Source organism: Lygodium microphyllum, chromosome 8 (assembly GCF_053477565.2).
Source record: "Lygodium microphyllum isolate KBCC chromosome 8, Lygodium_microphyllum_v1.1.10, whole genome shotgun sequence".
NCBI classification, from domain to species: Eukaryota; Viridiplantae; Streptophyta; class Polypodiopsida; order Schizaeales; family Lygodiaceae; genus Lygodium; species Lygodium microphyllum.
The window spans coordinates 31,179,845-31,196,809 of NC_141142.1; the positions used below are offsets into that span (position 1 = coordinate 31,179,845).

At 40.4% G+C, this 16,965-nt stretch overlaps 1 protein-coding gene across 1 annotated transcript; it reads right to left on the minus strand.

Annotated features, from left to right (window-relative positions):
- Positions 1-365: 365 nt before the first annotated feature.
- On the minus strand, positions 366-872 carry LOC148032112 (pentatricopeptide repeat-containing protein At3g29230-like). Its single transcript, XM_087683882.1, has one exon. It carries the CDS (start codon positions 870-872, stop codon positions 366-368), a length of 507 nt encoding a protein of 168 aa, XP_087540008.1.
- Between the last annotated feature and the right edge of the window lie 16,093 nt (positions 873-16,965).

Below are 16,965 nucleotides of genomic sequence, written 5' to 3' on the forward strand. Positions count from 1 at the left end.
TGGAGCCTCGCTAGGCCAAATCACGAAAGCAGAACTCCTCACGAACTAGGAAGCAGAAAAAAATATGTGTATGTGTATCACGCGTTTCTGTCCGCCGCGCACTCTCGTCCCCAAATTAGTTTTTTTTTTCCCATCAGAAAAGCTTCCCTTTCGATTAATAAAGCGGCTGGCTTTTCTTCCTGCCATTGGGTGATTTATGTCAAAAACTGCTGCTGCAGCTGTATCTGGTACCAATGCTTTTGTAGTTTGAGAGGGACTTGGGTTGCCAGTAGAAACAAATTAGCCAAGCAGACATATATTGCAGCACATTTATCATCCGACTGTAACACATGCTCAAAGACCCATTTCACAAGCTCCACATTTACCTATTTTCGACAAGCACCCAACAAGGCCAAATCAGAGTCTGGAACATTCTCAATGACACTTATTGCTTTGTCAAAGTGACCTGCACGACTGAAAAGATCAACCAGGTAACTATGATATTCTGAACTCGGAATGATGCAGTAGACAGTGCGCATAACACCATAATATATTTGCCCCTCCTCCACTAGACCTGTATGACTGCAAGCAGTAAGCAAAATGCTGAAGGTGACACCATCTGGCTCAATACATTCTCCTCTCATTTTGTTGAATAAGTTGAAAACCCTTTCAGCCTTACCAAGCCGAGCATATCCTACCATGAATGCAGCCCAAGAGACAGTATCATGTAATGGAAGCCCATCAAACGTTTCTTGCACTTTGGCAAGTGCACCACACTTGGCATACATGTCCACCAATGCAGTACCTAGCATAATATCATGATTCTCTAATAAGCGACGTCGAACAAGTTGCAAAACAGTATGAACCTTTGGTGCCCTTCGCTTAATTTCCATTGCAATGATATCGAAAAGAAGTATTTATATGGCTGAGCTAGTGGCATACCAAAAAGATCCACTTATTCCATATGTAAAAGTCTCATTCGCTGACTATAATATAGTTAAAACCCATGTCCAATGGCTGACAACATCTGGACAGACACCCTCTAATTACATGTGATGATAAGAAGCAAGTGCCTTGACAAATGGTCCATGTTTAGCATAACCTTTTTGGTGGATTCCACATCTCGGATGCGCAGCAGTACAACATCCACCCCCTCTAATCCTGCGCATCCTCCGGATGGGCCAACTACCCATGATCGTTATCATCAAGATCCACAAACAGATCAATCTCTTCATTATGCATTTCCGGTATATCAACAACATTATCTGTCATATCATCTGTCTCTTCCATTGGAGTTTCTTCTCGTTGTTCTTCTCTTGCAAGTTCTTCCAATGCATAATCTTCATCATCTCTTTTCTTGAAAATCTTGATTCTTTTTCCAGCAATAGGCACTCTAAGCACTGTCCCATCCAATTCTATCAACTCATATGTTGCATTATCAAATACATGTCTGACTATGTACGGCCCAAACCATCTTTTCACCATCTTCCGAAGTGCAGTCTGCTGATTTTCAAGGCTGCTATCAAAGACTAATACCCAATCTCCCTCTTCTATTGCTCTAGGCCGCAAGCGATGCCTGCTGTCAAACCTGTCCTTATTTCTTAGTCTAGAAACCTTCAACATGTCAATAGCTAGCTGAATATCCTTTGGTCTTCTCTCCAACTGCCGAATCCAAAGATCTAAGAGCTCCTCTCTTGTCAAATCCTCCTACCAAGGTAAAACTGACCAAGTCAAAGCACAAGTCTCAGTCGGCATAACATGTTTCTGACCATACATCAACTCTGCGGGCATATATCCTGTGGTAACACTGTGAGTCGTACGATCAGCCCACAAAGCAAATGGAAGAAGTCTCGGCCATTCTCCAATCCATCCTTTGTATGCTTTGGCTAATGCTTTCACTATCGGCAGATGCCCTCTCTCACTCTTCCCATTTCCCTCTGGATTGTATGCTGTGGTTAGAGCCAACTTGATTCCTAGCTAAGAGAAAAACTCCCTAGCTTCATCTGCATCCAACTCACCGTGATCCACAGTGATCTTACCCACACAACCATACCTGCATAAAATTTCTTCCAATAAGAACTTACACACTGCAGTAGTGGTCTTCCTTCTCAAAGATCTGCCCTCAACATGATTGGTAAGATCCTCTCTAGCCAAAACAATATACCTCATCTGCCATAGACCCATAGGCATAGTAACCAAATCAACTACCCACTTATAATGAATGCATAGCGGATAGGTCGGATGAAGCTCATCTTGATGACACACTACCGAATACATCTGGCAGTCCCTGCAAGTCTCTACAAAGTGAGAAACATCTCTATACATGCCTTTCCACCAATATTTCTCCTTGATTTTCTCATAAGTAGCCCACACTCCTCTATGACCAGCTCAAGGACTCTCATGAAACTCCCTCATCACCTGTAACTGTGTCTCTCTATCGCAGACAACCCGCAAAGGTAATCCGCCTCTTTTCTTTGGATGCTTCCAAAGAAATCCATCCTTGAGAAAATAACCATAGGCTTTCCTTCTGATCTTCTTGAACTCTTCATCTGTCCATTCATCTCTTTTGCTTAGTGTACTAAGGTACCTGCCAATCTGCAACCAATCTCCAACATAGAGTTCTTCTCTGAAAGCCACAATATCATAGACATGGCAAACATGATCAACCATAGTGGCTGAAATTTCTGCATCATCCTCTTCTGCAAATAGCATCTCCTCATCATCATATCTGGCTCTAGACAGCATATCTGCCACACTGGATTATCCTTCCCTGCTATGTGTTTAAATTCCGGATTTAATGACTTGATGTATGCAATCCATCTCGGCATAGCTATATCCGGAGTAGAGCAACTTGTAATCATACCAATCAATGGCAAGCAATCTGTCTCTACCACAACTCAAGCTCCATAAAGTACTCCTTGTCACATTTGAGAGCTGTAACAATCCCCAGTAACTCCCTCTTGATTTGCGGATATCTCCTCTGTCTCTCGTTTAGGACTTTCACCCCAAACCGAATAGCATACCTGTTTCCATCTGTATCATCTTGACCCACAGCCCAACCTATACCAATTGGACTAGTGTCAACTGTCAATACAATAGTCCTTCCGCAATTATAATCCGCTTTCTTGAGAGTAGGAGCATTTTGCAATAACTTCTTCAGTTTCCGCATGGCTCTAGTGTGGCTCTCATCCCAATAGAATTTCTGCCCCTTTCGAAGCAGCTGATATAAACAATCTGCTATGTGTGCAAAATGAGGTATCCAAATCATATAAAACACAGAAGCTCCAATGAATCTCCGTACCTCTGAAGTGGTAGAACAATACTCCACAATCTTGCCTATAGCATCCACCTTATCAGGTGAGGGTTTCCTGCCATAATATCCACACATATGTCCAACAATGACAACCTCATTCACTCCAAAAACAGATTTTTGCCCTGAAAGTGTCAAGTTCACTTCTTCTAACCAGGCCCAAATCTTCTCACAAGCTGAAATATGATCAGCCACAAAGTATCTGCATCCCTGCTCATTTAATCTCTCATTCTTCTCTTCTTCTGCACACCCCTTAATGGGCACATCATCCAAGAAAGGCATAGTAAGCTGAGGTATATAATCACGAAGAACCTTATGCATGGCATTCATCATATGCGCAACAGAATTAGTGGCACCTTGAGGCAAGGTACACATCCTGACAAGCCCAATAGGAGTTCTCGTGGTGGTTATGTCCCTGCTTTCCAAAGCCAGCTGAAACTGATCATATCCCGAATACAAATCACCTAAAGAATAGATGGCACGTCCAGCAAATGCTTCTGCAAACTCATCCACAACTGGACCTATACCAACATTCTTGATAGTAACTCTGTTTACTGGCTGCATGTCCTGTATAAATCGGAGAGTACCATTCTTCTTTGGAACCATAAACCACCTGTTTGAGTATGGTGCAGATGAAGGCTCAAGAATTCCCATCTTGATTTTCTCATTCAATAAATCAATCAGCTTTGGCAGGTGTGCTTTAGGCACTGGAATAGGTCGGAGATTCCATGGAATATGAGGAATAGTAAAAATCACCATAGGAGCAACAATATCAGGATTCACACATCCAATCTCATGCGAGAAAAAAGCAAATCCCCTTCCATGTCGCTCAAGCATCTCCTGAAAGCATTGCTTCTCTGTAGGTAGCAAGAAATCACCATTTCCAATTTTCAGTTCAGCAAGAGTCTCTGCTGAAAATTTATGACCAATATGCTATGGATTCCTCAAAATTGGTTGTTTGGTAGCCCTCTCTATTTGCTGATCACTGTTAGGTGGAAGCGGTACAGCTACCGGCTTCACCTTTTTATCCACAGTTTTGTATTTCGTGTCAACCCTGGCTTCATTATACTCTTCTGCATTACTCAAATCTTGCTGTAAATTAGCAATTCTGCACTCCAATGGCTGAATATCCTCAGCCCTCTGCTCTATGGACTGCATAGAAACAGCCCTAAACTCTGGATGCTGAAATATTTCAGCAGTAAACTCTGTTGGCTGAAAGTTTTCAGCCCTCTGTGTCTCTGTAAGCTGATCATAACCAGCTGGAAACTCTGTTTGCTGAATTTCTTCAGCACTCAACACTTTTTGCTGAGCCACCTCAGCCTCTGACTCAATCTGTGACACAAAATCTGCAATTTCATGAAACATGTCCAGGGATTGCACTAATACATTACTGTGACAACTCTGCATATCAGTTTTCAGCATATCTTTCATCGCTTCCATCGTATCTACACAAATCATACTGTCATACATCCCATCTATGTGCTCATCATCCTCTAAAATCCCTGCATTTTTCAATTTTTTCTCCTTCCTGCATATGTACTACCTGGCAGCTCTAGGCAACCTAGAAATATTCTGATAGCTCATCGAAGTGTTTGCTGAAATCCCAACAAAACCGGAGGAGAAAACACTACTGCCAGGAGGTGAGAACTCCAATCTCCTCTGCTCTGTACCACCGTCGTCTCGCGAAACGGCGGCACCTAATGAAAACCCGAATCCCTGACAGTGGGCAAAGGTGCATCTCTGAGAGTATCCATGTTTCTAACATGGTTCACACACACAGTCATAAACTGAACTACTCTCATACCATCTTTACTGCGAATCCGTGCATAAGCATATCCATCATCCATTACCTTTGTTTCCATGCGCATCTCTGTGATGAATGGCTGTCCAAGAATTATGGGATAAGAACATGAATCCTGCACAAAGAAATGGAAATCCTCCTCTACATCACCAATAGAAACCCTGACACTAGGACAGGCAGCATACAAATCACCTGCAGTGTTATTGGCGGCTCTCATACGCCACCCATGCTCTACATCCATAGGCCATCTGTTACTTTCATAAACTCCACGAACTATGAGATTAATCTCTGAACCATGATCCACCAATGCAACATAAGGCACCTGTTTCTCTCCAATTTTTACCATCGTCTCTGTAGTTGCCCTAGCCCAATGACTCCGCAAAAAGTGACTACGCGGTATCAAGACAGGCTCATCAGTTTGAGCATAATGCATAGGCTGAACCCTCTTCTCTACCTCTGGAAAAACAGAAGCATTCTCAACCATAACCTCATCCTCATCCTTATCCAACTCCCCAATCAAAACTCCCTGTGTATCAGTGGTAGGAAATGCATGTCTTTTCCTCTTCAGGACCTCTTGAAACTGATCCTGAAACTCTCTTTTCGAGATGCCCAACACCTCAGAAATAGTGAAAGTCACCTCACTGCTAAGTATCTTTTCATTAAAGATTATCTTCATGTCTGTAGATGTCTCAATATCGGACATCAATCTCTGGCTGCTTTCTCTCTCTAGGCTCTTGCCTCTTTTCTCTCTTTTGAGCATCTTCCATCTGTCGTTCTGGCCCTGGTCTCAAAGACGGTCCTACAGTAGGTGGAGTAACAAACTCACCCCCTCTAGTCTTTTTAGCTGCACTTGGATTTTCTTCATCCCTCTTACGCTTCTCCTCAACAAGTACATCTGCTCCCTGAGACTTAGCCAAATAAGCATAAATAGAGTACCTGTCAACAGGTGAATCCCAACCTGTCTCTGATCTGATGCTAGAGCCTGCACTAGTCAAAACAGTTTGCTGAATTTTTCCCTTGTTTGCAGTCTCCATAGCATAAGTCCATAGTGCTGACTGATTCTCTGATCCCTTCTCAATCTAGACTCCATAAGCAGAAGCATCTCCTCTAGTTGTCACATAAGAAGTACGCGCAGCCATGTCATCCACTAACTTCTTCGTCATTTCGCCTTTCCCAAAGTTAGTAGCAAGAGGAGCTCCTGTTTCAGTCAACCAAATCTTACCATCTTGTCCCCAAAATACCAAATTCTTCCTTCTTGCATCCTGAAAAGATTCACAATCCCTGCAATGTTGATGGTCCATACTATCGCACCAAATACATCTCCGATCTCTCCTAGGTGCACTAGGAGCACTCCTAGGTGAAGTAGGAGCACTAGAAGAAGTAGTAGGCGCAGTCGAAGCAAACTGCTCTTTCAATTTTCCCACCAACTCCGCTTTAACTGACTCCAGTGTCAAATCTGTTATGCCTTTAATTATGTCATCAAGAGAGGTAGACACCGATGGAACGGATGGTTTTGGAGCAGAAGGTGTAGGCATCGGCCGTGGAACAGGAGGAATAGGTGGAGTGGAAATAGTAGGCACTGGCATAGGCCAAGAAACTGGCTGAGGAGGAGAAGAAATAACAGGGATAGAAGCAGGCATAGGAGCAGATGATGGTGTCGGTGTCATGGAACCATTCTGTAGGCGGGTCTTCCATATCCTCCTGTTGGTCAAAGTCGAGATTGCATCTTGGGCATCCTGCCAATCCATTTTAAGTCCCATAGGCTTCATGCGATCCTGAAGAAGCTCACCCAATTCTTCCTAAAGACCAGGATCTGCAGCTTGCAAGAAAAGCTCAACTTTTTCAACATCCAATGCTCTTTGTTCAATAGCATCAAGCTGACTATACCTCTCTTCAAATTCTCGTATCAACTCTGAAGCAGCTGACCTTTGTTTGGCATGTAGACCCACTCTCAGAATGACCGTCATGTAGCCATACCAAAGTCCTCAAGGAAATACTCTTCTTTCACGGCCTTCTTAAAATCTTGCCAATGTGAATTTTGAATAAAAAGATCAGTCACTTTTTCCCTCAAGGCAGGTGTGACAAGACGAAGGAAATACTTACTCATAAGTCCAGCTGGAACTCCAAAAAACCCCATCTTGATCTCATATGTCTCCAAATATGCTGAAACATTACGACCATCAAATAGCTTCTTTTCATTCTCAACTACTTCAATAGCCTTAGGTGGGCTGATTGCATTCTCCTGCTCCGAATATAGTTGCCTTTGCTGAGACAACTGTTGTTGATGCAATTGTTGTTGCTGCTGCATATACAGTTAAGTCTGTTGATTTTGAAGCTGCATATACATGGACATATTCTGCAAAATCTGCTTTAGATCATCTGTCGAAGTACTTGACGCAGCAGTCTCATTGATGGAGCTAAAGTAGAGGACGCAGCTGGAATTGTAAAAGAGGCTGAAATAGAGGCTGAAGTATCTCCCATCCTGAAATTTCTACGATGCTTTCACATCGGGCTCACCAAAGATGTCGAAGGGTTTCAAAAGCAATGTCGCGACTTCAGAAGTCCTTGAGAAATTCCAAGATGGAAGATCAGATCGAGACAGTTACAAGACGAGACTTTGATGACAATGTTTAAGTGTATTACAATTTTGGTTCAAGTACAAGTGGCAAGATGGATTACAAATATAATGATCAATCAAGAGAGTCAATCCTCTCAAGAAAACCACATCAAGATCTATATCAGAATACAAGAGCTTCAGATATGTCATCGAGTCTTCAACTCCAATAAATGATCAAGGCAAGAAAATCTGCTAATCCGACTGCTAGTATCTTTCAACAAGAGTATCCTCATTGAACTAGCTTTGCAGAGATTTTCCCAAGAGTCTTCAAGGTTTAATACACTGCTCCAAACTCAAGAATTTTCCCCTTTGTTCAAAGCTCTAATTTTTATGAGTAATGAAAGATGACAATGGAAATTACTGTTCCAAAAACTCTGCACCTTCTTTCCCTGTTATTATGATCCCAAAAAAAAAATCTCTGGATGGTGGTTGATTATTTCTCAAGAATGCAGTTGCTACTGCAATAGTGAGCCCTGCAAGTATTATGTCTAGGAGGCTTTTCTTTTCCATTCTTCATCCTCAATCCATTCACATAGTACAGAGGACTGCAATCTCTACTTTTGTGTTCCCAGTCCTCATATGAATCCAATGCAGTATCGGTTTTTTTTCTTCTTTGCTTCTTGGCCAGCGGAACGACTTGTGGGAAAGCATGGTGACAGATTTAGCTCGAGAAAGATCCTTCGATCTTGTCACTAATCCTATTGGTCAGTCGTTGATTGCTAACAGGCTCCTCGATGGCATGCCAATCGGTGAAATCATTAGCGACCAGGCCTCCTATTTTGCAGTCTTCTCTGATTCGTCTCAGCTTTGTTGAACTCCTTTAGAGTCACACTCGGTCTATGTTTCGTAATAGCTCAGCTTTTTCTTCATCACCTCCATGTCCTGCATCGTTGTCACGATTCATTTGTGTCTTTAACTTCATCGTCGCTTCTCTTCTCCTCAGCTACATCGACTGAGAGAACTTCTTTGCTGCATCGCATCCTCCTTTCAATGTCGAGCCTCCTCCTTTTTCCCCACAACGATGCTAGATCATCGTTGCCTGTTTGCACATAGAGCATGCTAATGGCAGTTGTTATCTTCAGAAGTATCTTCCACTGTTCATCCTATCATGTCCCTAAAAGCAGGTCGAGCCCATCAATCTTAATTGGACTGGTTGTAGTGCCATATCAAATCTTTGTCTAATCTACGAGAGCTATGATCCAACCACGATCCTCCTAGAAAGTGTGATGTCCTCGAGTGGAGCCTTGCTGGGCCAAATCACGAAAGCAGAACTCCTCACGAACTAGGAAGCAGAAAAAAATCTATGTATGTGTATCACGTGTTTCTGTCCGCCGCGCACTCTTGTCCCCAAATTAGTTTTTTTTTTCCCCAATCAGAAAGCCTTCCCTTTCCATTAATAAAGCGGCTTTTCTTTCAGCCATTGGGTGATATATGTCAAAAACTGCTGCTGCAACTCTGTCTGGTACCGATGCTTTTGTAGTTTGAGAGGGACTTGGGTTGCCAACAGAAACAAATTAGCCAAGCAGACATATACTGCAGCACATTTATCATCCAACTGTAACACATGCTCAAAGACCCATTTCACAAGCTCCATATTTACCTATTTTCGACAAGCACCCAGCAGGGCCAAATCAGAGTCTGGAACATTCTCAATGACACTTATTGCTTTGTCAAAGTGACCTGCACGACTGAAAAGATCAACCAGGTAACTATGATGTTCTGAACTCGGAATGATGCAGTAGACAGTGCACATAACACCATAATATATTTGCCCCTCCTCCACTAGACCTGCATGACTGTAATATTCCATATGTAAAAGTCTCATTCGCTGACTGTAATATAGTTAAAACCCATATCCAATGGCTAACAACATCTGGACAGACACCCTCTAATTACATGCCTTGACAAATGGTCCATGTTCAGCATAACCTTTTTGGTGGATTCCACATCTCGGATGCGCAACAGTACGACAACGCACCTTTAAGCAACTAAGTGACAAGAGGGGTATTCAGCATTAGTTGACCGCCTCCTATATCCCACCCTAGAATGGTTTGGCTAAGCGGATGAATAGAACCATCCAAGAGCGTGTACCTAGTATGCTTAGCGATGAAAGCCTACCATAGAGCTTTTGGGCTGAGAAAGTCAGTATAGCTATACATGTCATCAATAGATTACCTTCTGGTTATTTGGACTTCCAGGTTGCAGAGGAGGTATGGACTGGGAAACCTTCATCTTATGCACATCTACGTGTCTTTGGATGTGAGGCATTTTGCAATGTGCCCAAGGACAAGCAGACTAAGTTGGATCCTAAGAGTGTCAAATGCTTTTTCCTTGGCTATGGAGATGCATGCAAGATGGATTACCACCTCTTAGATCCGCATGCACAAAAACTCATCTACAGTCATGATGTAGTCTTTCATCAAGACAAGATGCATGGTAGCGTGAGAAGGTGGTAGAGATACACAGGGTTATATTCCAGGAGGAGCCACGTGCTCCTGCACAGCCAGTTGGACACCCTACATCAGCAGTTAGTACACATGGCCAGGATGTTGGACATGATTCTAGACATGCAACAGCATGCAATGAGACGGTCTACTAGAGCTAGACGTCCACCTGATCAATTTGAGCCCTCGATGCATTATGTCTTGGTTACAGATGCAAGAGAGCCTCTCACCTATGATGAGACTATGCACAGGGGTGACAATCACTCCTAGGACATGGCTATGTAGTTTGAGATAGACTCCTTGCATATGAATATGACTTGGGATTTGGTTTCCTTGCTTGCTGGCAAGAAGACTTTGCCATGCAAATGGCTGTACAAGCTGAAAAGCACCCTTGGACACCCCAAGCCGGCTTATAAGGCAAGACTTGTTGCTAAGAGTTTTAAATAGGAGCATGGAGTTGACTTTGATGAAGTCTTTCTCCTGTGGTCAAGATGACTACCCTACTCTTGGTTTTCACTTGAGTCACGCAGCTTGACTTGGACATGTATCAAATGGATGTCAAGACTGCATTCTTGCATGGGGATTTTCATGATTATATTTACATGGAGCAACCTAAGGACTTTCCAGAACCTAGCAGGGAGTATCTAATGTGCAAGTTGAAGAAAAGTATTTATGGCTTGAAGCAGGCACCTAGGGAGTGGTATCATAAGTTTGATGCCTTTATGCAGTCACATGGCTACAACAGAAGTGCTATGGATCTGTGTCTTTACACTAAGACAGCCTGTGATGCCCCATTAATTATTTTGGTACATTATGTGGATGATATGCTAATAGCAGGGAAAGCACATGATGAGTTGGATGCTCTTAAATCTTAGTTGAAGAAGAGCTTTGAGATGAAGGATTTTGGACAGGCCTCTCACATTCTTGGTATGTGCATTAAGTGTGACTGGCATCAAGGACTACTCTACCTCTCACAGAGGGAGTACATTCATAAAATCCTTGAGCATTTCTGCATGTAGGACCTGAAGCCTATTGGCTGTCTAGTACCTTCTTATGTGAAGGTTTCATAGGCGAATTGTCCACACACAATGTCCGCAAACAAATGAGTAGAGGGCCGAGATGGCCAAGATCCCTTATGCATTAGCCATGGGTAGTTTGATGTATGCCATGATAGCCACTCGACTAGATATTGCCTTACAGAGTTGGTGTTGTGGCATGCTATATGGCTATACCTGGCAAGAAACATTGGGATGTCGTGAAGGGTATCATGAGATACCTGAAAGGCACAAAAAATATGTGTATTTGCTATAAACACCATATTGGGGAATATGGGAATTTCCCATAAGTTTGGGACATGTGGTCAAATCTTTGTATTTGTCATAACTTGAATACTATAACTCCAAATGAGTGCTTTATAGCTCAATAAATTCCATTTTTCAAGGGCTTTCCAAAGATAGGTCACATCATATGGTTTTGAGAAACTTATGGGCATGTTATCCGAGTGCCACCTTTTTAGTATTCAAAAAATGGGAATTGGGAGATTCCCAAACTCACTAATATTGTGTTTATAGCAGCCAGGATATAGGAGTTGTGAGGTACACAGACTCCGATTATGTAGGACATGCAAATAGTGGAAAGTCCACTTCTAGCTATGTATTCAACTATGCTGGAGGTGATGTCTCTTGGATGTCCAAGGTTCAAAAGTATACAGCTCTCTTTACCACTGAGGTTGACTATGTTGCATCCATTGAGGCTTACAAGGAGGCCATATGGTTGGGCCGTTTGATTCATGATCTTGCGATTGATTCTATACCTATGTTGCATTTGGATTCTATGAGTGCTATTCAGCTAGCCAAGAATATGGTCTTCCATGTGAAGACAAAACACATTTAGGTGAGGTATCACTTCATATATGGGGTCGTGGAGGACAAGTCTGTTGACCTTGTCAAGATCTCCACTAACAAAAATCCTATCGATCTGCTCACAAAAAGCCTCACTACTGAGCGCTTTGCCTTCCTCATGAGATTGATGGGAGTTGGATGAGATGATATTTTTCCTCATCCTTTTGTACATGTGTACATTGTCTTATCTTTTCTTTTTCTTTTTCACTCTTCACTAGAGCAGATTCTCCTTTAAGTGGGAGGTTGTTGGCGGTAAAGGCACCTCTACCTAGCCACTCATGTATTACTACACTGATAGTACCCACCACTACACACTACTGCAGGTGGCAAGCACCCGTCACCGCCACTTTATTCTTTATTCTTTTAGTGAGAGTTTGAATAAAGGAAGCCCTAGTCACACATTGTGACTGTTGGAGTTCCCATTTGCTCTCTTTTCTTTCTTGCTCTTGCTCTCCCGCCATAGCTCTTCCAAGTAAGCTTCGATCCTTCTCACCTTTCAGCCTCTCTTTTTTTTTCTCTCCCCCCTCTTGTTCTTTCTCTCACTCATTCTCCTCTCTCCCTCCCTTTATCTCTTTCTCTTTCTCTTTTCCTCTCTTTCTTTGTTACCTTTTCTCTTTTTCTCTCTCTCATTCTCTCTTCCTCTTCCTTCTTCTCCCTCTCTCCTGTCCTCTCTTTCTCTCTCAATGCATCTCATTACAAAGAAAAACAAATAAAAGAAAATAAAAAAACACAAGAACAAAGCAAGAAGAGGCAATGTACCTACTACAAAGGCCCAAGGATGGATTCTTCACCTCTTCTTCATGATGTCCCTTCTTTCTCCTTTGCGTACTTCTTCCTCTTCTTTGCGTACAGCAGTAATGGCGGTGGTGGCGGTGAGAAGTTCTCATTCTCTCTATTTCCCTCTTCCTCTCCCTCTCCCTCTCCCTCTCGAGGTGGGGATCTCTCTCATTCTCTCTTTTGCTCTCTCTTGAAAATGTTTGTGACAAATGTTGTGCTCGGATTTTTGGCACTTTTTTTCTCATACCGGTGTCACTATTTGCATCGCAAATCGCATCACAAATTTGTGACATAAATAGCAATGCCGCTATTTTATGTCGCAAACCAGTGTTGCTATTTGCCCATTCCCTTGTAATGCATCTCACATACAACTTCCAAGCCTCCTTTATATTTTCAAAAAATATTGATGCTTTGATGTACCTGTTCTTGATCAAATGTTATGTGTCCTAGCTAAAGACATGCTATAAACAACTGAACTTCATGCTCAACCATAAATGATTTGAAGATGTGCAAAACTAAAAATCCATGCCATGAACTTACAAAATTGATACTACACGTGAAAAGATAGATGCACTGATAAAATTAATGCCTAGATTATCTACAAGTGCACATGCATTATGCAAGATGCAAACACAATTCCTTGAAACACCATATTGGGGAATATGGGAATTTTCCATAAGTTTGGGACACGTGGCCAAATCTTTGGATTTGTCATAACTTGAACATTATAAGTCCAAATCGAGCACTCTATAGCTCAATAGATTCCATTTTTCAAGCGCTTTCCAATGAAAGGCCACATCATATGGTTTTGAGAATTTTATGAGCATGTTATCCGGGTGCCACCCTTTTATTATTCAAAAAATGGAAATTGGGAGATTCCCAAATTCACTAATATTGTGTTTTGATTAATTTACAATCCTTAACCTCATATCTCATCACTCTCAGTAAGAAGAAAATTTGGTACTCCACTCTACCCACCTAAAATCTCACAATCACTCAATAAAAATATAGTCCTCATTATGTTGAATAGGTAAAACAACCCATCTCACAGTTGTAGGCGTCCTTTTCCATTCATCCAGCGGTTTCTACTTTTGTAATGAATATCCCAACTCTTGTGTGTGCAAAGAACTATGCGTGCAAAATGAAAGGTTCTCTCTCAAGTGCACTCGCATCTAAGGTTTATCATATATAACTATAGAGGGCGTCATGTTATGCTAGCGCTCAATGATGGTGCAACAAGTTCATCAACCCAATCCATGGCATAGAAATAATTTATAAAATGAAGAGATAGTCCTCAAGTGCAGTGTATCCGACAAGTGCAACATGAAGTACTCGTAAACCTAAAAATCCCTATGATGTGCAAAGATATTGACAAGACAATATACCTATTTCAGGATGTCTAGTAACAACCATCAAAGTCATGCTTCAATCTGTCTAGAAAAACGTCAATCTCGACCAAAGGCTATCAAGTTTGCAAGCTCAAAAAATCCAAATAAAATGACAAAAACAATTTTTGATCTAAACAAACACAAAAAATCCAATTACAAAACAATAAAACAAATAGTCACACAAACAACTAAACTAAAAAATCCTAACCATCTAATGTTTTTTGAAGGGTTTTATATTTATGTGAAAGTGCTTGATATATTAGCTCTCCCCCTAGTCTACAAGCATTTATGCACAACTATTGCTTTCATAAAGTGATGCTACATCTATCATCCATTTAGTTTCTTCATTCTTTTATTCTAATTATTTTTATCCTGACCATTCTTCCAGTTTAATTATCATCAACCTTGAGATATACTTCTTTAATCCATATCAATTGATTCTTTGTCTATGTGTCTTTCCCTCTAAATCTTGTTATATCTTAAAATAAACTTTCCCTTTTTTTAATATTTAATTTTTATTTTTTGATTGAAATGTTGAAGCCTTCTTTCTTGCCTTCTTTCATAATGATCACATGTCTCTTGCCTATTCAATTGTGCTTCTTGTAATTGCAAAAAATTATCTATAAAATATTTTTTCTCACCCTCCCTCAATTTTTCAAACATCATCAAAGCTTATATTTCCACTTCAATAGGTAACAAGGCTTCTCTTCCATAAACCATCTTAAATGGAGAAAATGCAATCCTCTCTTTCCATGCTAATGGATAAGCCCATAAAGCACTTAGCAACTCAATATCCCATATTTGAGGGTCATATTTTGTCATTTTTGACAATATTTTTATCGACTCACCATTGAATTGCTCATTAAGACTATTAGACTAAGGATAATACAGTGAAGCAAATCATTTTTTAATCTCCATTTTCTCACAAAGATAATCAATCATTTTTTTATCTCCATTTTCTCACAAAGATAATCAATCAATTCTCCTTTGAAACTAGGTCCCCTTGTTGGACAAAATCTTCAAAGGTTTTCCAAACTTGTAGCGTATGTCCTCATATATGAATTTACCCACATCAATAGCTCTGATGTTTTTAACTACTTTAGCTTTTGCCCAATGAGAAAGGTAATCAATTGTAGTTAAAATGTATATATTTCTCTTTATGTATGAGGTAATGGACCAAAAACATCTATTCTCCATTTAATGTCATAAGCAAGAATCATTTTCTTCTTTTTGGTTTTAATATCTTCTTACTCCTTCTCTAACATTCATGACATGATTTACACCAATGATTGACATCTTTATGCACACTTGGCCACATATATCCTTCCATTAAAATTTTTTGAACAGTAATTTTGTAGGAATAACATCTTCCACATACTCCCTCATGATTATTTTCAAGAATATGACATATTTCCTCCTTCCAAGGCACTCTTCTCAAAATCAAATCCACTCCTTTGGTATAAAGAATATCATTCACTAATTTATACCTTCTAGTCCTTCTCAAAAACCCATATCTCTTATCTATAGGAACACTAGAAAATACTTTCCCAATTAAGAGAAATTATTCTTCCAATTCAAGGGTTTCTCTTCATTTATATAAAGAAAAATATGCTTTAATAGCAAATACTTGATAGATTACTTCTTGAGCAGCATTATGAGTTTTTGATTCTCTTCCTTAGGTATGTGTTTCAAGCTCCAAGCCTCAAACTGATTTAATTCTCTTCGACTTTTATTACACATTCTCTTCAGTTTGGGATTCTTGATTTGCTAAACTCCAAGAATTTGATATACAAAAATTGGAGTATCACCTCTAATCCTCAATCTTTGAGTTCCCATCCTTTGAAAAAGTATAATATTGCTTATAAAGTTTCATATTCAACTTCATTGTTACTAATTTTCTCTAGTTTAACCGTTTCTTTTCTTTATCAACTTTTTGTGTGGATCATAGACTACAATCCCTCCTAGTGATGCTTGATGTGCTTTTGATATGATCCATCAAAGTACGTCAAAAATGACTTTTCAATTTCTAGTTTAACTTATTCTTTATCCCCAAATTTTTCTTTTAACAAGAATGACCCTCCTCTATTAGACAAAAGATCTACTATTCTAGCTCGAGTTGAATCATCAACTTGAAATTTATACTAAAACTCCTCAAGTTTAACAATCCATTTTATAATTCTCCTCAAAAGATCTGACTTATTTACTAACTGTGGCAATAGTGTATAGCTTGTCAAAGTTGTAAAGGGTTTTGGTAATAAATACCTCCTAAACTTTCTACAAGCAAATATTACACTAATCATTATCAATCGAATTTCAATATATGTTCTTTCAACTTGCAACTTCACTTGAATTGCAAAAAGATAGGTCTCATATATCGAGTTTTCTTTCCTTGTTGCATAAGAATTTCTCCAATAGCATCTTCTCCCACCACTGATGGATTCACAAAAAAATCCCTTTCCCAATCAAGTGCTTGGACTGATGATGCATGGCCTATAGTTTCCTTAACTTGTTAAAATAGTTCATCAGCTTCTACTGTCCACTCTAAGGGATCCTTCTTAGCTACCATCTACAACGTCTAGAGCATGTAAGATTTCAAATGTATGAATCTTGACAAATATCTTACCTTATGAATGAAAGTGATAGCTCTTTTGTATTTTCAGGTGATACTAAGGTAACGAAAGCTTTAACCTTTTCAGGATCAAGCTCAATTCTTTTTTCAAAAACCACATGACCAAGAAGTTTCACTTC